The 22,054-nt window shown below is 34.8% G+C and overlaps 1 protein-coding gene across 2 annotated transcripts; it reads left to right on the forward strand.

Moving 5' to 3' along the window:
- Positions 1-2,013: 2,013 nt before the first annotated feature.
- Positions 2,014-21,804, forward strand: LOC149804326 (malate dehydrogenase, cytoplasmic-like). Of its 2 annotated transcripts, XM_089938865.1 has the most exons (8): positions 2,014-2,172; positions 7,069-7,167; positions 8,646-8,742; positions 10,883-11,058; positions 11,987-12,109; positions 16,240-16,416; positions 17,208-17,321; positions 20,805-21,804. In XM_089938865.1, the coding sequence occupies exons 1-8, from the start codon at positions 2,170-2,172 to the stop codon at positions 21,012-21,014; spliced, it is 999 nt and encodes a 332-aa protein (XP_089794991.1). In that variant the 5' UTR covers positions 2,014-2,169; the 3' UTR covers positions 21,015-21,804. The 2 variants fall into 2 exon arrangements, with proteins under 2 accessions (XP_089794991.1, XP_089794982.1); XM_089938856.1 differs by lacking the exon at positions 2,014-2,172 and having other exon boundaries at positions 7,060-7,167.
- Positions 21,805-22,054: the final 250 nt, after the last annotated feature.

Below are 22,054 nucleotides of genomic sequence, written 5' to 3' on the forward strand. Positions count from 1 at the left end.
ATTCAAGATGGCTAAAGTATGATTATATATATTACATAGTCATTTGTTTTCAACTGAGTGCTTTTTAATGTATAGACAATTTTAATTGTATACCCATTTAACAATGTCAAGGAAATGCGCAAATCCACATCATATTCTTAGGTTATGTGACATAAGGCTTTCTTCAGTTTTTAATGAATGTATGAGGTAAACGATATCAGACTCGCCATGGACCTCTTGTTCTGTATACAAGTAAATGCTGTTTCAAAATTTACGTAATCCAAAATAACCTTAGCTTGTCCTGAACTAGTTCGATAAATCAAACCCCCAGATCTGTGTTGATACTGATGGACGATATGTGGGAATGATGTCATCTTTTTATTAAACTGTACAATTTTGCTGCATACAAATCTTTCCTGAACATACCTGCGTACAGTTTGGACTCTTACTGGTTTTTAATAATAGCCAAAACTAGCGCGAAATTCAAAATGACCAAAGGACAGAGGGTTGTGCTATTCCACGTGGATTTACAAGTCGCCAAACAACAGGGTTTTATCCGAAAATAGTATGTACCTATCGCCAAATGAACCTTTAGCCCACGGTAGCTCAACAGCCACGATAAATACCGGTAAGTGTGTAAACATGTACACCACTATGTGCAGACAAGATTGTCTGCAGATTCTTGTAGGTTTTAATGAATAGGCGTTATCAGTCTTTAAACAGCCAGTAATACCATCATTATATGTGTGGGGTTGATTTATCGACCTACTCCTGAACACTCCCGACTCTTCCATCTCAGAGCGCCCAAACAACGAGAAATGTGTACATAATTTAACAAATTAATTTCATAGAAAAGAAGCCAAGATTCATCACCATCGTCGTGGTGATCGTTATTATTATTATTATTATTATTATTGTTATTGTTGTTGTTGTTCTTGATTGTTCTTGTAGTTGCTGCTGCTATTGTTATATTCCTCAAATGAAAAGTAAAAGAGGTACATAGTGACCACTTTTTCGACGGCGCTTGATCCACGGTACCACGTACCAATTTCCTTAACTTCCTTTTGTTTGATTTATATATTGGTTGGACTATGCTTGCGCACATATGAGAAAATCTTGAGCACTATGCATTTTATCAGATACATAAATGCTTTTGTGAAATACATTAGGTTATCAATATCTTTGTCAGGGCCGGTCTTAGACCGCTTGGACCGATTTGTCCCGCGCGTTAGTAATTTAAAAAAAAAAATATATAGAGATATAGTAATTTTAAAGCGATGGAAGAAATTTTTAAAGTTTAATATCATATAAAACATTTTTTTAAAAAGTTTATTTCTAATTATGCCGTGCTCACACGGGGCCACGCGCGTAGATGTAAGGGGCCCTGCCAAAGTGATCCAAATCGGGCCACGCGTTTGCTAAGGCCGGTGCTGATCCATCTCATATAGCCTAGACGTACGATTTACTCAGATGATGTGACGAATATAATACGATATTATTTGTAAATATGGTTATAAACAGTCGCTGCTATAATAATATCTAAGCAGTGGCACTGTGGGTAAACGCCGCCCAGAGCGACAATGATGTGTCAAAGGGGTTTTGGTGCCCCAAGACCTTTGGCGCCCGGGCAAATTGCCCCGTCCACCACCCCTTTAATACGCATCTGTAGCTAAGCATTTTTAATGATACCGTGATGTGCATGTGTTCGAGAATATTGTCGGTCGGTAAGGCTTGTTGTGTCATCGAGTTTTATATATAATTGATTATTTCAGGGCCTGTAAATATTTGTCATGTATACTATCTGCCAAAAGAAATATATTATTTACGTAAAATTTGCGTCAGATTTCTTTGATTATTATTATTATTATTATTGTTATTGTTGCTGTTGTTGTGTACAATATAGCATATGTACTTTCGCGTGCATCAATGTCCTTCCGATAAATTCTTGACTTGTAAAGGTGAAGGTTCTATCTTTTCAATTGGAGTATCCTCAACGTTTTCCGTAAGGAAAATGTACTTTGACAAAAAAGTCCGAGATTGCTTCGACTGCGAATTTGTATCGCATAGTTAATAACTGGGGATTTGATTGGTTTACTTCCCCACAGCCACCAATCGAGCGGCCAGTTGTCATTTCTGCTTTCACCGGCATAGGGATAAGTGTTGTGCGTGTTGCTGCAAACAGAAACGATCATGGTAAGTAATATAACAAATCTGTAAGTATATTGTTACCAAGAAAATCATGTACAGGTGATAAGGAAAGATAGGGCCAAGGTAAAAGCTATTGACATATTTTATTACAGTGGTTTCGATTAAAAAAAACAGTGAATTGTGTTGACCTTGACGAAGTGCTGTTACTAATAGACTGGGCAGAAATGTTGACCTTGCCCTTGAGAGCAAGGTCCTTTGTATTTGAAATTCACATTTTAAAAGAAACAACATTAAGTAAAAAAGAAAATTATGCACCTTCCCAAAGATCATGCATGAAATAAGTGACCAACTTTGTTTTTATTTTCTGATTGAGATTTTTGTTTATCTTAATAAAATTAACAGGCTACGTGCGTTTACTCATGCATTTTTGACAATGGTGCCTGGTGGTATGCGGTGCATAAATCGATGATTCTTGCAATGAAATCCTTCCCTAACAAGAGCGGGGAACATTACATAGCAGATGAAACCAAACGAAATCTAAATTGAAAAATAAGTTCTCATCTGTTGACTGAACTAATGTAGTTTAAACAAATCCTTGTCTTAGGGCTTTACGAAGTTGACATAACTTATTTTTCCATTAACTCTTTAACCCCTGGCGTTGCGCTTACTTATCAGGAGGTAGTAACCTACTGCCGAGCTCTGTAGCATCATGGTCATGTATGATACACTAAATTGGGTGGTATTATACAAAGGTTGACAAATGTAGCTCTACAATGATACAAAATAATTGAGACGTTCTAGTTGTACTACAAAATACAGAGCAAAAAACCAAATTTTTTGGACCACTTGTTTTTTCTAAATCCAAAATTCGCCCATGGAATTCGATTTTATGTCCAGATTTTATACATTTTTGTCCTCAGATCTGAGGCAGACCAGTCTGAACTACACAGAGACAGGTGAACCTTTGCAAAAGGTAGGATAAGGTGTGCTTTTGGAATAAAGATTGGTCTTGATACAAAAATGATGGGTCCATTAAGCAAAAGAAAAACAACTGCAACTTTTACCTTCTTATCATGTACAAAGGAAAAAAACGACGAAAAATGATGTTTCTAACACAGCTAGGCATTAGGCTAATAGGAGACCTCTTGGAAGTTGATGTATTAGGATGTTTTCAGAAATAGCCCCCAAAATGTGTTTCCTACTTGCATTTCAGGCAAAAATGACAAAAACCTCCAGGGGTTAATGTGTTAAACAGTACATTTTGATGATGTCACCAAATTTAAATATTCCTTGCATATTTAATCACTTGTGCATCAACATTGCACATAAATTAAAAATTTAGCAATTCCTTGACGATTTGTAAAAAAAATGTTTACAGTGCATTCAGCTCACCATTGTCTGATAAATCAGTCCCAAACCTGTACCAATACTCGTTAATCATTTGGGATTTTGTGGCCATTTTGAATTTTTTGGCTATGTTGGATGAGAACTTGAAATAAGCATTTTCTTGAGAAATTGGACTGAACAACTTCAAATTCCAAATTACTGTGGTCTTTCACAAGAAATTGGTCCTGTTTTGAAGTCAAACTTAATAAGAAAATATCTTAAGAAATTTTCATCATTGAATGTCTTGCACAATATAAATATACAACATTAGATGCATGAATATATTTGTTTGTTCCTATACTGGAAGGTTGGTCTAAGGCAGGCATCAGTCTTTTTTGAAAGCAAAATTTGGCCCATTGATACTGTCAATTTCCTTGGCATGTTTTAAATTATTCCACAATCTAATTTTGGGACTGTGCAGCAGCAGATCACTTAAAGAAAGTTATTTTCTCTATTTGTTTAATTTACTTCTTGTTTTAAAGAAACAAAATATTCAGAACCTTTCAACCCTGATAAGGGGCCCTGAGTTGTGTAAAGCGCTCTACGTTACGGATCACTGCCATCTCACCTCTGTCTGCGCGGGTTCAAGTCTAGGATTCGGCCAATGTAGGTATGTGAGAAAGCTTGCCATTAGCTTCCTGTGGGTCGGTGGTTCTTCCCATGGTTTGCCAAGGTTCTTCCTCCACCATTAATACTGGCCGCCATGCATAGCTTATCGTGTGCTGAAATATCGCGTTAAACCCCAACAACAATAACCCTGTTAATTTTATCTCGTGTTCTGTCATGTGTACTGAGGCCTAATAAAGTTTCAAAATTTGAAGTGCAGGATCTCTGCCATATTTGGGTAAATTTTCACTAGAGATAACTGAAACTATAAAAATTAGTTCTTACTCAGCTAAATGAGAAAGAGTAACAATACTATGAGCAGTTAGGGATTCTTAAAATGACAGTTGCATATAGCTTACAATATTAAGTCATACCCACATAATTACTGCTCATCAAGGGGGGCCATGTGGACTAAAGCGATCGCTGTTAGGGATCATTGCCATCTCACCTGTTCGTATGTGTTCGCATCTCATGTTTGGCCAATGTGAGTATGTAAGAAAACTTGCCACTAGCTTCTCGTGTTTCGGTGGATGTTTCTGATGGTTTTCTCGTGTTCTTCCTCCACCATTTGTACTGGACGCCATTTATAGCCTCTCGTGCTGAAAAATGGAAAGCAAAACATCCTTTCAAATAGGGTTTATGTAAGTTTTAAGTTAAAGAATATATGACTGAAATGACAAAGAATCAAATTGTGAAATTAAAGGTAAATACACATACTAAACACAATTATTCCTGTCTTGTGTTTTTATTAAAACTGTTGTTTTATATAAGTAGGAAAATTAAAAATGTTGAATTACCAGCAACTGTATTTCTATGGATGTACTTAATATTTAGCGAGATAAATAAAATATATATTTCAAAATAGAATAGGGTAAAACAGAAGACAAATCTATCATTTAATGTTGAACACAGAATACTAGACTCAACTGCTGTAGTTCCCCAATCAGGTAAAATGCCATTGAAAGCTGAGACAGAGAAGAGATTATCAGTCTTGTCAAGTCATAGATATAATATCAGTGAGATGATTGTTTTTCACATTTTGAAAAGATATACTCTGTCCACACCATATGGATATACACTTAATTTCCAACAGAAATAGGTAATTAAACATTCTGTTTCACTAGATCATGAGAATTTGAGTTTCTTTTGTTCAGAAATAAAGGTTACACAGCAAGGAAAAATATTCCACTTTGAGAATTAAGCATATATTGAATTTTGTTTTCTCTGGGATTACTATTGTACACTTATCACTTTGATTTTTAATGTGAGATATTAGAAAGTAAAGGCTCACAACTTAATTGCCTTCATTTCTGTTGTACATGTATGTATTCCACATTGTTCTCAAGTGTGAGAGGTATATGGGGACATTCATTTAGTATGTACACATGCAGGGGGAGGGGGTAACCCAAATGTATATGCTTGCATATGGGGTGGTGGTCTACCGATAATGTACGTAAGCATAGGAAGGGGGGGGGGTGAAACCTCGATAATAATTTGTCTACATTGGCCTTCAAATGAGCCACAGTTACACAGCTTATCGCTTTGGTGCAACAAGACATTCAGCATCAGTGGACTTTTTTTATTAAACATTAATATTATTAATCCTTTATCGTTTCTGTTTGGATTAAATATAGGCCATTCTATAGAATTCGGGAAGTGGGTGCATCAAGCATATGTGGGGGATGTAAAAAAGTATGAATGGGGGAGGGGACAAGCTCTGTCATATTTTTTGCATGCGTACTAAATGGATGGCCCCTTATTTGTCATGCCTGTATTGGCTCAGCATGATCACATTGGCATCCATGTACATATCTGCCTTTGTATGCAGTCAGTTTCTCAAGAACAGTCAGGTTTCCTGGTATGTATACAAAACCATTTTATCTAACGCTTAAGTATGGGTTGGACATATAGGCCTTGACCAGCTTCTCTTCCATTTCAAAGTACAAGAACTTTAAAATGAAGAGTTCAGGTATAGATACAAGTTCTAGGATTTTGAAGATTCCAGAGTGCAAAGTAATTGGGTACAATATATTTGTATCTATAACTGACTTAAAGGATATGCACAGTTGATTATACAGATTATACCTCAAGTATTATTGGAGATAAGTTTACGTTAAACCTATTGGAATTGTGAAAAATGGCTGTCCTTTGAAATTCTATCCCTTTAATAAGAGATTATGAAAATATCAGAGAAAATGCAAAAAAACACCTTATACAGATGGGTAGGCTGCCAATTTTCTAGGTGGGTAGGGATACAGAATAAAAATTCATTTGTTTAGATGCCATTGAAAATATTTGTAAAAGAAACTACTTTGCTGAAAAGAAAACATGTTAACCAGCCATCTGCCATGGTTGGTTGTTCATGTACTGCAGTGATGGTAGTTTTAATGTAATGCAGAAGAAACAACCTTTGAAACATAACCCTTGAAAAACTTAAGTGACTTCATTTCCACGGGCAGGGTTGCATTTGTATGCTGTATGATAGTTGCTTGTATTACTTAAATCCTAAATATTTTATTTTAAAAAAAATATAAACAGTACAGTCTTTATTTACAAATTCATACAAGTGTTTAAGTTGATTACCATATTTATGGGCCTAAAAATCTACAGTTATAAATCAGATTTATGAAGTGAGAAGAAAAAAATGGTATTCAGTTTCTGAAATGAGTCAAATATTGTCTTCAGTGGACTATTAAAAAGTAGGTAGGGATGTATTGGGGCAATCCATTCTGCAAGAGTCTGGTATATTTCAGCGGTGCCAAGTAGATCTATTTTGTTAAATATATAAATGCAAGTTTGACACTGACTTTCCCAGTCTCCCTCAATGAGATACCCTAACTAATTACAAGTCTAATAAAATGTTTTCTTTAAGGTTAGTCTTTGTCTTATATGCAGATAAGGTTGAGCACTGTGTATACTATCTCATCCCTGACCTTTTATATGTTTCAGCCTGAGCCAATCAAGGTGCTAGTTACTGGAGCTGCTGGACAGATTGCATACTCCCTCCTGTATTCAGTTGCCAAGGGAGATGTCTTTGGGAAAGACCAGGTAATGAATTGATTCTATGCTACCAGAAACTGTCTGCTGCCATCAGGATAAATTTTGGACAATGAATAAAGCATAATACTTCAGATAATAAAATGGAGCATGATTAATGATATATTTATATATATATACTTCCTATCACTTGATGTAACCTAGGTTGGTACTGAGAGTTTGTAATATTGTAACTAGTTTACTCTCACGCAACATGAGTTGATTAAAGTTTGGTCTGTATTCTTGTGTCCTCAACCCACCCCAAAAACAAAAAACATTCATTGAGAACATTTAAACAACAATGGAAAAAAACATTTTTAAATGGTGAAGTTTATTTTTTTAAAAGCTTTTAGAGAAAAGTTTGGAAAAAGTCTGACAGTATTTGGCAGCCAGCAATATTTGTTTCACTGTGAATGACTAACAAGAAATGCCAGACTCAACTGATCATAAACCAAAAGAGGTTATGGGCTGGGCTGTTGTCCAAAGTCAGCACAGTAGCACAGGTTTACTATAACTACGCTTCCTAAGCTAGTTGGAGGATTATCAAGAAACTTGACTCACACATCCCAAGGTCTAGTTGGTCCTAAATGAAAATGCTGCTGCTCAAACATCAAATATGATGACCACAGCAGCCATCTTGAAAGTGTTGTTGCTACTCTTCCTGAATGGATGGTCACATCAGCATGGGGGCTTCATTCAAAGACTGAAATTATATTTTTTTGGACAAGGCGATATCCAGTATTGCCATCACAGCAGTCATCTTGAAAATCTTATCTACTCTTGATGCAAAGTAGTATCAGCATTGGGTTTTCACCAAAAGACTTGTTATATCTGGTTTGTTTAAAATGAAAATGGTGCTGACCGGACATCTAGTTTGTCCACCATAGCAACTATTGTAAAATCTTGTTATTAATATACAGGGTTTGCACCAGAAGTCTGAGCAAGGTATCTTGTTGGTCCTGAATGAAAATGGTGCTGATCTGACCACAATGAAAATTGGAATTCTGTTTACTGATACTACAGAAGCAATGGTCAAATCAGAATGTGATTTTCACCAAAAGTCTTCTGGTATCTAAGTTGTCCTAAATGAAAATGGTATTGAACTTGCATTCAGTTTGGCTGCCACATTGGCTTACTTGAAAATTTTATCAGTTTAGAATATCAAAGATGGTTCAGCACTCTGCATTTAAAAAGAAGAAATGTGGAGAAAAATATTTTGAGTAAGTGATTGTCCCATCAAGGGACTCTGTTTTTACAAGCAGGCAACCTGTTTAGAATATGGGAGGATCCTAATGTAGAATTAGATTGGCATTAGGCCACCTCATTTTCAGAGCACTGACAGAACATCAGGTTATAACATTACAATTTTGCCATGGTGTTATCACAAATATGCAAGTAAAGTATTTTGCAGTGTCCAGTCTTGACATATTCCTAAAGCATACTTGATGGATGATACAGTTCAGATTGGCCTAATTGGTCTTCTTTTCCAGCCCATTATCCTGGTGCTGCTGGATATCACACCAATGATGGAGGTTTTGAAAGGAGTTGTCATGGAGTTACAGGACTGTGCCCTTCCACTCGTACAAGGTAAATGCATCTTTTCAGACCATGAATTTGGAAGTTTTTCAACTTCTGTGAGAGAGGTTTCATTTATATTAGAACATGTTAAATCCTTTGTACGTGGTAGTCTGTAAATGTTTCCTGTCTGTAAATATTTCCTAACATATTATATGTTCAATATTCAAGACTCAGATCATAGCTTCTAATACACGTCATGTCGTTGTTTTCAAGCTTTATACCCAACAGCAAACAATTCTCTTCTTGGTTTTAATGACATTTGTAATATTTTATTGGCTATATCATGCCAAGGAAATGGGAGATTGTCTTTTTCCCTAGGAAATGTTTTAAAATCCTTCATAATTTCAGGTCCTGTTTTTCTGTACACGATCTCTTTCCCCAAAATTTGTACACATTTTTCTTACTGTCGAATTTTTTAAAACTTTTTTTGCATACAGAAAAATACATGACATATGATAAAGTGATTTATATGACGTAATTCATAAAAGATGAAGCCCAGACTCTCTGGTTAAAAAAGCAGTGATTTATATTTTGGCAAATACTACACTTTTTTGTGCCCATTCATTGTATTCTTTTCCAGTTATTATCTGCTGATCTGTTTGAGATATCTTTATTAAATGTGGTGTGCATTTGTAAGATGATAAAAGTTTGTGTCCCATATAAGATTCAGATTTGTCACACATTTTTTGTTGTTGAGCTGTCTTCACATGCTTGAAAATTGTATTTACACGGCATGTCTTCTTATCCATTTGAGATGTCTGCATATAAACTTTGTATGCCTTGGTATTATGACTAAACGGTGCATCTAGTTAGGAATGGGCTCAGTCTGATCAGCTTTGTATGCCTTGGTATTATGACTAATCAGTGCATCTTGTAAGGAATGGGCTCAGTCTGATCAGCTTTATACAAGGTATCAGCATATTTATACCGAGCAACTAAAGTTTATGGCTGGTACACATATAAGCATGTAATAAGCCTGTTGATTTTGGGGTCAACCATCAATTTCATTGTGACAGAAAGAAAAATGAGAATAACAGAATAATCAAATAATTCTACAGTAAATTCCTTGACGAGATTTTATGGATGGCAAACACATAGGATAATACAGAATGGTTAGTGGACACATATTAAGGCTAATGAGAAAACAGTTGTTTACGCATATTAAGTTTACTTGATGTCTGTTATTGAGACCCCTTGTTAGTAATATTTATTCGTAATATCAGTGTTATACACAAAGGATTTTAAAACACTTAGCATGTGTATAATGGGCTCTTCACAATACTGATGTTGTTATTAGCGTAATTTAATTCAGTGGATATCGGGTTCTACCTGTCTATAGTTAACTGGAACATAATCTCAGTATCATTATTATTACTGGTAACTGTCAACAGTCACATTTCTGTTATTTTCACAGGGATGGTTGAGCCTGGGCTAGTTCTGCTCCCCTGGATGATGTACATGTGATAAAATAATCCTTAATTCTAGCCCTGTTTGAAATAACAATAGTCATACAGTTACATTTTCGAGTTTCAACCAGATTTGGTGTATAGCTAAATATTGATGAGACCTTAACCAAGTTCAGTAGTATTTTATATTGCCATTTAGCTAAGTTGTCAGACCTACCCAGTTTCATTTCTGTTCAGTAAGACCCGTTAATTATTAGACTTCAACCAGATTTCATATACAGGTTGATATTGCTCAGACTTTTGGTTGAGTTTGATTGTCAGTGTTATGCGTCTTCATTTAGCAGGTTTATAGTCCCTGATTATAAGACCTACCTACTTTTTTTCCCCTACACATTAATGAAGTTGGCTGTCCATCTGTCGGCAGTTTGGTGTCCACCATATACAGTTAATGTAGAATTTCCACCATATTTGATAAACAACTTTATGCTAATACATCTTTGAAATCATGATTTCCAGTGTATGATATCATTTGTAGGAACTGTGGCACTTGTTTGCTTGACCCTTTTTGAGTTCTCAGCAACTTTACCAAGCCTGGTTGTATTTCAATCAAATTTAGTATACAACTCTTTATTGAAGATAAATGGAATAAGTTTGATATTCTTTTCATCAGCTGCTGGAAATAATGACATTTAAGAATTCAGGTTCTTAAAGCACATTTAAAAGGCTTTTTTTTCCTTCTGTAGAAATGATTCCAACAGACAAAGTAGAGGAGGCATTCAAGGATATTGATGCGGCTTTGTTGGTGGGTGCCATGCCAAGACGTGAAGGCATGGAAAGGAAGGATCTTTTGGCTGCTAATGTAAAAATCTTCCAAGAGCAAGGGAAAGCTTTAGACCATTATGCCAAGAAAACAGTTAGGGTAGGAATATATACCATCTTCATAAATACCTTGATCGGTAGTATAGGCCTAAGACGTTTTTGGTTGTCTAGCAGGCCTGAGAAATTACTGGTTTGGTTTTAGAAGTTTGTTAAATAGCATCACCAGTCTTACAGACCTGAAGTATTTTTGGAGAAATTGTACCCATGAAATAAATATTATTGATTAAGCTTATAGGCCAGATATATTATAAAATTCATGTTGGGCTGATGAATTTTTATATCAAAATAAAATGCAGGGTGAAATTAATGGATTGATCTTTCATGGCTTGTTGATTACAGGAACAATCGGGATTTATAATGGAAAACTACCCCACTAAATATTTCTCTGAAAAAATCTCCTAAGAGAACTTTAATATGCTGGTTAAAAAATGCATTTGGTTATGAACACCTTAAAATAAATATTTTTCTGCTGATAACTTTGAAGACATTTCTGAGTTCAGTTTCCAGAAGTCTAAAAAATGGAAAATTTGTGTTATGTATCTCATATTTACTGTTTTGAAGTTAAGTTAAAAATTCTTAGAACTATGGGGTAGACTTGATACATTAGGACCTACTCAGATTTTAAGTACATAGAAAGAAAACAATCCTTTTCTACCCATCATTTAACATCAGATGTTACATGATGAATAGTAATGGATTAAAATGGATGAAATATTGTATTGACTGGTTTTCTATGATGTACCTAATAATGACTTCATCTGAAATCATTACTTCATGTGGAAATAAGTGCAATTTAATAATTCCATTTTGGGGGCCAGTAATTAATGTTCAACAGCAATTTAAAAGAATACATTCTGATTGGCATTTTGATAGCTTCAACATGGTAATTTTGCAGAACTTATTTAGGATTTTCTGTCTGACTTGCACGTTATCAGTTTTTAAATTTGTGGCATTAATGATTTTCACAGGTTGTTGTGGTTGGTAATCCAGCAAATACCAATGCATTCATCTGTAGCAAATTTGCCCCAAGTATTCCCAAGGAGAATTTTTCAGCCCTAACTCGACTGGACCAGAATAGAGCTCAGGCTCAGGTAAGTTGAATTAACAGTATCAAATTTTTACCTGCAGAATTGGCAGATCTGAAATACTTTTGTGTTTGAGCTTAGTATACTAATTGTGAATGGATGTTTAAGGCAAAAAATTTAATAGCAGCTTAGGTAATTAAGTACAATTTAAACTTGAAAATATTAAATCTGCCATTTTTTGGGACCAAGCTCACATGCAATTCACCATTACTGTTTTGTTGAAAGGGTTTATAGCCTGTCTGAACAAATATGTCTGCAATAACAAATGAATGAGAATTAAGTTTACTAAGAATACAATGGACCCACTCTTGAACAGCCACATCAAAAAACAGCATTCACCCAATTTATTTGGCCAAAATCACCCTCCACTTCGCACCAACTAGTTTATGCTTTAAAAAAAGATCTTAAGTCAGCCACCCATCTAATGTGACTGTCATATTAGTGCAAAAATGTCAAATTTTGACTGTCATATTGGTGCAAAAATGTCAAATTTACCACACAAAGCAGCCATAAAATTGGGGTTTACAGATAGAAAATGTCAAATTTACCACACAAAGTAGCCATATCATTGGGGTTTACAGATTGAAAATGTCAAATTTACCACACAAAGTAGCCGTATCATTGGGGTTTACAGATTGAAAATGTCAAATTTACCACACAAAGTAGCCATATCATTGGTGTTTACAGATTGAAAATATCAAATTTACCACACAAAGTATCCATATCATTGGGGTTTACAGATTGAAAATGTCAAATTTACCACACAAAGTAGCCATATAATTGGGGTTTACAGATTGAAAATGTCAAATTTACCACACAAAGTAACCATATCATTGGGATTTACAGATTGAAAATGTCAAATTTACCACACAAAGTAGCCATATAATTGGGGTTTTCAGATTGAAAATGTCAAATTTACCACACACAAGCAGCCATAAAATTGGGGTTTACAGATAGAAAATGTCAAATTTACCTCACACGGGCCGCCATATAATTGGGGTTTATAGATAGAAGATGTCAAATTTACCACACAAGCAGCCATATAATTGGGGTTTACAGATAGAAATCTCAGATATTTGTTGATTTTATAAATGACACACATTGACATTGATATTTGTCAGAAATTGTCATTTTTTGTTCTTTTCCAAAACGACAAATATAAAGAACAAATATTAAGACCCAGCAAAAAATGAGCTACATAAGATGGCAGACCCCTCCTGCTTGTATTTTATTCCTTGGGATTAACCAAGCTACTATTTTTGATAAATCAATGTCAGTAGTGGAATCTGTTTATAAACTATTTGCTTTTGCATGTATTCGTTTTACTTTAAAGCTTTTTTATTGTTTCAATGCACATGTATCATTGAAGTATCTGGTAGCTATAGTTTCCACTCACAACCATTAATTGATATGTGAGATAGAGAGAAACCATAAAAGGTATAAGGTATTCAAACACTAGTAATAATGAATACCAAAGAAAGAATAATAATAAAAATACTAGTATAAGAAAATTAAATTTCATACTTATTCAAATTGACTCTTAAATCAAGTACAACTGTTGTTGAAAAGTATAAATCCTCTTGAGGCCTTATTTCATGTTTTCCATCTATTTTTGATCCAAAAGAACAATAAGACTTTAAAATGCTAGAACTATTGCTGAAGCTAGGTGTATACACTAATTATAGAAGAGAAGGCAAGGTCACACTTTAATGATTTTCAGACAACACTGTATCAGTATTTTGTTAATCAAGTCTCAAAATACACACAAATTCTTGTCAGGTAAATAATCCATAAATTTGCAGAATGAAGCAAATACAGCCTTCTATAAACCACCTCTGATTAGGTTAGATCTTTTACTGATTGTTGTGTGAGTTTCACTTGTCCATTCAGCATGAATTGGCTTGATTAATGAGGTTGCAAGGTTCACTAATACACAGAATTGATCACTAGTAACATCTTCCTTGATTGTGATGGCTTCCATGACTTGTTAGTATATCAGTATTGGAAGTGTGATTTTAATTCTTTTTACTCTTCATTTATTGTCAAGTTGTAGTGGTTGAAGTTGGTCTATATACATAAAGCACAAAGGTGTGATTCCAGTGTCTTTGAATTTTGTTTGCATCTTAACATTACGGTGGCAACGGCTTCCTTTGATGTTGAGTGCCCTGATTTAAACAGTGTAATCTTCGGTGATATTTTATTTGTGCTCATAGAGGTGGTAGTATTGTTTTAGTGTTGTTGGCTGCATCGACTTCATTTGATATTATTCAGTTTGATGAAAACACTGTGTATTGAACTTGTCAGGTCTTTCATTTGTGCTCATGCAAGAGTTAGTATTGTTTTAAACATTCAAGTTACTTCTGTTTGTGTGGGCAAAGTTTTCTTTTGTATTCTTTATTTTGGGTACTTTCTGAGGTTAAACCAGGAAATTAAGTACATACTAATATGTTAACTTTGACTTGCAAAACCATGAATTGATGTAGCCATGAAAATCTTTATTTTATTTTTTTATAACACCATAAAAATTGAGCCCATTAAAATACATGATACTACAGGACCTAAGTTTAATCCGTACAAAGAAGAAAACCGCTCCGTGGCCTAGTGGTTAAAGAGTCTGTCTCGGATGCAGGAGGTGGTGGGTTCGATCTCCGGCTGAGTCATACCAGAGACTTACAAAAATGGTACTAGCAACAGCCTCACTTTGCACTCAGCATTAGGAGGTTAGTACTAGGACTGGTCGGCCTGGTGTCAGAATAATGTGACTGGGTGGGACATCATACTACATGTCTGTGGCATTATGCTTCAGAGCTAGATATTACTATAAACTGCCACACTGCCAACATCATAGCGATATGACTGAAAAATTCTTTTTACAATCATTCCTCAGTAGGCAGCAACAGGTGTTTGCTCAGATATCTGGCTTACACAACCAAGCACCAAACAATTGGTTTTAAAAAAATTTTCAATTATAATTATAAAGTTTTTTTTTAAAAAAATTGACCACCAATATATGCACAGTCAACTGTCATACACACATGTTGAAATAGATTTATTGCCCAAATTGCCTGGAGCAGTGCCAGATTCACTCCCCTCCCCATCTTAATCCTTTTTATTTTCTAGTCAGAAATATAGACAGATCACACTCCCATTTTTTTTGTTCAGTTGTATTGCAAAGTCACTGTTATAAATAACATTCATTGTTGTTAAGCTAACACCAACTAGAAGAGAACCATTTAGGGTGGAGGGATTTGTTATTGTAATTGAAGATAGTGCTTCTGTTTTTGCTCAGCATTAGTTCAAAGTCATGTTTAAAAGATAAAAGCTTTGATGAATATTGAGTTTATTTAAATAATATTTCCTCCATCCTTTAGAGAATGACAACTCTTTTGTTTCTTGCCTTTTTTCTTATTAGAGATCACTCTTATCAATGAAATCAGATGGTATACTCCTAAACTGATTTCAGGCAGTTATACACACCTGTTGATTGATCATCTCAAGTACATTAGGAAGTTAGTCCTGTGTGAATTGTAATTAAAGTGTTTTTGAAGCCCAAATAAAAGTTTCTTTTTAGAAATGTTCAGTGTTAGATTTATGTATTTGTTGTCAGTTGCAAATCATACCCTTTGGATATGTCCTGTAAATATTAGAAAACATTGTTTCACAGATTAGTGTGAGTTTATTAGCACAAATTTTTTTGCACTGAAATGGAATCTATCAGAAAAATGTTAGAAATTATTATTCTTTGTGCTCATTTTTGAAGGAATTACCATTTAGGATACAGTGAGATCAGCTGTTGTGTACACATACTCTGTTTTCCCTTAATTTGCCAGTTTTATTTGTATATACCAATCAGTGGTTTTCTTCCAAGAGAAAATAAATATTAAATATGCAATAACTAAGTATTTCTCATTTAATATCTGTCAGGTTGGTAAGTGCATCACTGAAGAACGTTTTTTCCTTGCTGCCCTGCCTCCCTCCATGTCTTATATGGTTAACTACTATAGTTAAGAATATATTCACATGCAGTTGGTTGCATTTCTCACCATGAACTTTTAGATACAGATTAACCATTTCTTTTATGAGGTGCTTTATGACAGCAAAATGTTTGACAAGTTTCATGTTCATTTATTTTTCAGATTGCTGGACGGCTGAATGTTCCAAACAATGCTGTAAAGAATTGTATTATCTGGGGCAACCACTCATCAACTCAGTTTCCAGATGTAAGACATGCCACTGTAACAGTGAAGGGTGTTGAACAACCAGTCACTGATGCTGTTAAGGATGACCACTGGTTGAACAATGAGTTTATCAAGGTAAATTTTATCATCCAATTTATCAAGATAGGTTATAGAGCATATCCTGTGTTTATTGTTTTGGATACAGAAGACACAAGTATTCATTTTCTTTTGGGATGATCTTCATTGTTCACATCAACAATATGTATTTGCATCATCAAGAGGTTGTGGATGACTTACAAAGGTCCGTTCACTGAGATCCATTGGTCACTAAACTTCTGTCAACTATACCCTATTGGTACCTACACAGAGGACTGTCGACTATACCCTATTGGTACCTACACAGAGGACTGTTAACTATACCCTATTGGTACCTACACAGGGGACTGTTAACTATACCCTATTGGTACCTACACAGAGGACTGTCAACTATACCCTATTGGTACCTACACAGAGGACTGTCACCTATACCCTATTGGTACCTACACAGAGGACTGTCAACTATGGGGCAGGTTTATATTGTGACATTCATGATACTTGTATCACTATCATTGATAATACTAGGATTGTGACATTCATGATACTGTTATCACTATTTATTATTGATAATACTACTATTGTGACATTCATCATACTTGTATCACTATCATTGATAATACTACTATTGTGACATTCATGATACTTGTATCACTATCATTGATAATACTAGTATTGTGACATTCATGATACTGTTATCACTGTTTATCATTAATACTACTAGTGTTGTGACATTCATGATACTGTTATTACTGTTTATCATTGATAATACTAGTGTTGTGACATTCATGATACTGTTATTTATTATTGATACTACTAGTGTTCTTTCGCAGACTGTGCAAAACAGAGGAGCAGCAGTGATCAAAGCTCGTAAGCTTTCCAGTGCCATGTCAGCAGCCAAGGCCATCTGTGACCATATGAGGGATTGGTGGTTTGGAACACATGAGGTATAGTTGCTTCCACTAATAAAAAAATATTTTGGAACATTATGAGGATGAAAGTAATTTATTTTGTATTTATCGCTTATAGAGGTGGTTTGTCATTGCAGATTCATTGTACTTTATCTCGTCAGCAGAGCTGATGAAATGAGTAGTGAAAACTAAAATGTCAGTGAATGTGTCATCAAGCTGTGATGGCAAGTTTATGATAGTCACTGTTTGTCACAGATTTTAATATTTGACTAATCAGAAAGTGCAGTACATATTTGTTAAAATAATATTTATATGTTCCAGTTATACATATTGAGTGAAATTATATTGATGTGCATGGTCACCCTGTCATGATACATCCTGAAAATGTTGCTTTTGCTGCGTAATTTGTGAAGGACTTATTGATTCAAGCCTAATTTGGTATGAGGTTTTATATAGTAATTTGTGAAGGACTTAATGGATTGAAGCCTAATTTGGTATGAGGTTTTATATTGAGGAGATAAGGGTCATATTGATGTTTTGCCATTTATAGCATAGCAGCATGACTTAACAGATTTATAACCCATGTTTGACTTCTCTTCAGTTGCATCAGAATTTGATTAATAATTTTAGAAGGAATTCCTGGATTGAAACCAAATTTGTCAAGAGTTTTAAGCTCTAGATCAGGTTTTGTTTTCAACATTTCCCAACAAAATTAATTGAGTTATCACTCTGCCGCCTGAATGGATGTTCATATCAACATGGATTTTCATTTAGAGACTTCTTGCCATGTCTACTTGTTCCTAAATGAAAATGATGCAAATCTGAATTCCAAAATGGCCATTATGGCAGCCATCTTGAAAATCTTGTTATTGCTGCTTCTCATGAATGGAAGGTGATATTGACATGAGGTTTTCACCTGAAGACTTTTTATGGTCTTGTTGGTCCCAAAATGAAACTGGTTCCTTTCTTATGTGCATAATGGCCACCACAGCAGCCATGTAGTTAAGGCTACTCCTGAATGAATGGTCATACAAACATGGAGTGTTTACTAAATGATTTCATATGATATATTGTTGGCCCTGAATACAAATGGTGTGGCTAGAACATTCAATATGACGGTTACCCTGGCCATGCTGAAAATCTTTTTATCAATGGTCATATCAGTACTCCTGAATAAATGGTCATATCAATATGGGGTTGTCACTGAAAGACTTCTTGTGATGTCTTGTTGGTCACGAATGAAAATGGTGCTAATATGACTTGTGTATTGCTGCCACAGTTGTCATCTTGAAAATTGTATGGCTGATAATATCAGTGTGATATATTCACCAAAAGACTTCATAATAATAGAATAATATATTTCCTAATAGGAAATGGTGCCAGTATGGCCACCATATTAGCCACCATTTTGTTATTGTTGCTTCTTTAAAACAGAAAGTCTTATCAATGTGCATGGGGTTTCCACAAGACTTTTTATGATGTCTTGTTCCCCTGAAATGATATCTTGTCAGTCCTAAATGAAAATGATGCCAATCTGACATCTACATTAGTTAATCATGAAAATCTTGCTATTGCTGACAAGTATCAGAGATGGTTTCAACACTCATCAGTTAAAAGGAAGAAGTGGCATTATCTTGAATTCCTGGATATTCATTTTGGCAGATCATCTTCCGGAAGAACTTGTAAGATGGCCTGTTTGTTATCTATCATTAGCACAACATTTTACCACTACGCTCACAAAAGTTACATGCAGGATTCCCAAAACTTGAATCACGTTTATTCCAAGGTCTAGTTGTTCCTAAATTTAGGATATGATCAGCCATTAAGGCAAAATAGCCTTAAAATATTCAAATGATGGGACCTCCATTATGGCCACCCTGGTGGCCATCTTGAAAATCTGGTCACTACTTATCCTGAAATGGATAGTCATATCAACATAGATTTTCAGGTCTCATTATAATATGTAGATAATATGTAGTTTTTCCTAAATGGCAATGGTGCCAATCGTGCATCCACTATTGCCACCATATTTTTTTCAAGGTCAAAGGACTTTTTTGGGGGGGGGGTTGTAAGCTCTATTGGCTTCTAAGCATGAGAATATAAACAACTATGAATTGAATGAATCATGCCACTTTAACCTTCTTTTCACAAAAATATTTAGTTATAAATCTAAACATACTTGGCATATTGGTATATCTTGTAATCTGTCCATATAAAAAAAGAATTGTGCACTTCTGGTACTTGTGAACATGTTAACTCGGGTATATGGGAATAATATTTTATTCCCCCAAATTTGGTATGTTGATTCTACTAAAAAATGTCAGGGATTGTCTCAATATACAGCAGTTAAAAAGAATAAAAGGACAGAAGAAATATCTTTCCGATGGATTCGAGGACATTTTTATCACTGGTAAGAGCATTAGTCTTATTTTAGACCTGCCAACCCGTACGATTTTGGTGTATGTCTAATAAAAATGAACCTTAAAATACGGACTTACAGCATAAAAGCAGAAATTACAGAAAAATGATTCTTGCCAAAGACTCTTAATTGGTTCATCTGCGTTTGACTTGGATCTTGGTTTCATATTAGAGATAGTGGAATTAATCAGGAAACCAGACTAACTTTACAGCAGTACCTCAGATGCTTTAAACTGTACTAATTTTTTTCATTTGAAGTGTCTGCTTGATCAAACTGTTGATCATATAATTTTTTTTTTAAAAATGGCATACAGCAAGCGATGCATGTTAAAGGCGAAAGGGAAAATAAGCCTCGTAAAAATTGTTAATAATTAGCACAGAAAACTAACATGGAATATTCAGATTCTTGTGAATAAAAACAGGAAGGGACACAGTTACATTTATTGGACATCACATGCCAATTTGAGTTTGTCTTGTGGAGGGAGATATGATTGCTGTCGTCATGTGAAATGGAAAAAAATTGCAAGAATTAACATTAAATTGAGAGACAGCAACAACCCATTGAGCTGCATAGGGTTTGAAACTGAAGTTTGTGCAACTGTACTAGTGGTAAAAAAAGGTCTACATGTCCTTTTTACAAGCTCTTCAGTTGAACATAATGTTTACCGTTGCTGCATTTCAATTTCCAAACCTTTACATACGTTTTCCAGCTTTACAATAGCAGTTTATATTTTCTTACTGAAAACTGGTCAAACTTATGGATAAAAACAACTGCCGTACTGAGGCGTTCTCATCAGGGTTGGCATGTCTGTTATATAGGTATTCACGTCTCTTTCCACTGTTTGTGTGTGTGTGTTTGTGGTTTACCTACATATCTACACAATATTGGCTATATAGTGCGAACTAAACTAATGAAAATGTAAAGATGAAAAATTGCAACAGAAAGAAAAACAGGAAATGGACCAACATTCTTTTGTCAGGATTACTTTAATGTGAATTTATTTACTGCATGATAATAATTGGAATGGCTGCTGTAAATCACTAAAAACTTTATTGAGATGAAATATGTAAACATTGATAATATTCTGGTTTTCTACATAGGACGAGTGGGTTTCCATGGCAGTCCCTTCTGATGGCTCGTATGAAATCGAACAAGATCTTATGTACAGTTTCCCAGTAACTATCAAGAATGGCAAGTACACAATTGTACAAGGGCTGAAGATAGATGACGGTGCCAGGGAGAAAATGAATGTGACCATGAAGGAGCTGAAAGAAGAGCGTGAAATGGCTCTTACTGCATGCCAGGAATGACTGAAACAAACAAAACTGTAGCTTACAAGTACAAAGAGCAAAACCTATCAAGACCAACTCTGCATAATTAGTTTCTTAGCAATATTTACCATTTTTACTTGTCATTTCAGTAATACAGTTTGGAAGAGAACTTGCTGTTCAGGCTTATATATATTATGGATAATTGATATTGAGTTGGACTTAACAAGCATGCACATCCCTGACATACACTTATTATGATGTGCATAACAATGCTGAACAAGTAAAATATTTCATTCTGAACATGTGACTTACTGTTATAAAATTTTACACATTTTACTTGGCAGATTTTTTGGTAAATAATGCAAATTCATTCAGTTGTGTGAATTATTTTTTTCAGATGAGCACCATGTGTGGTAAAAGTACATGGTTATCTTTATGCTTTGATATCACTTGCTGGCAGGTTTCCTTCTGATGAATTAGAAGTTGAATTGGAAATGACTGTTCCATGGATTTATGTATACTGATATATGTATTGATAATTGATGCCAGTGTGTGCCATATTGCATTGATTTATGAATAATTGGCATGTATAGAAAAGCCAAGAAATCATTTTCATTTAAAAGTATTCTTTTTTAATGAGATGGATGTTGTTTTAAATAAATGACAGCCACAATATTCTCTACATCTGATATATGCAGAGTATAATCCTGAGTGTGAACAAACCCTCAGTTAGTTCAGAGTTTGGATTTGGTATTGGTTTTGGACATTTTGCTTTGTAGTTCTGTAGAACATATTCCAGTTGAATGGAAACAATAAAGTGTTAAAATATTGTGTATCTTCTTTATATCTGGTCCACATTAGCGGCAAAGTGAGACAGCATTCATTTTGATGGCGTCAACAGCATCAGCAGTTTTGGTTCAAGTTTTTGTTTTTTTACATTTGTTTCTATACGTCACTTTGGAATGTATAATTATGAAACTAGGACAGCTCATTCACTGACATGTGTATGCCCTTTTGACTTTGGGTCATGGGCACAAAGTCATAGACTGAATTCAAGTTTTTACATTCAGGGACTGACA

The sequence above is a fragment of the Sinohyriopsis cumingii genome, chromosome 2 (genome assembly GCF_028554795.1).
Source record: "Sinohyriopsis cumingii isolate HCF-2022 chromosome 2, ASM2855479v2, whole genome shotgun sequence".
In the NCBI taxonomy this organism is placed as follows: Eukaryota; Metazoa; Mollusca; class Bivalvia; order Unionida; family Unionidae; genus Sinohyriopsis; species Sinohyriopsis cumingii.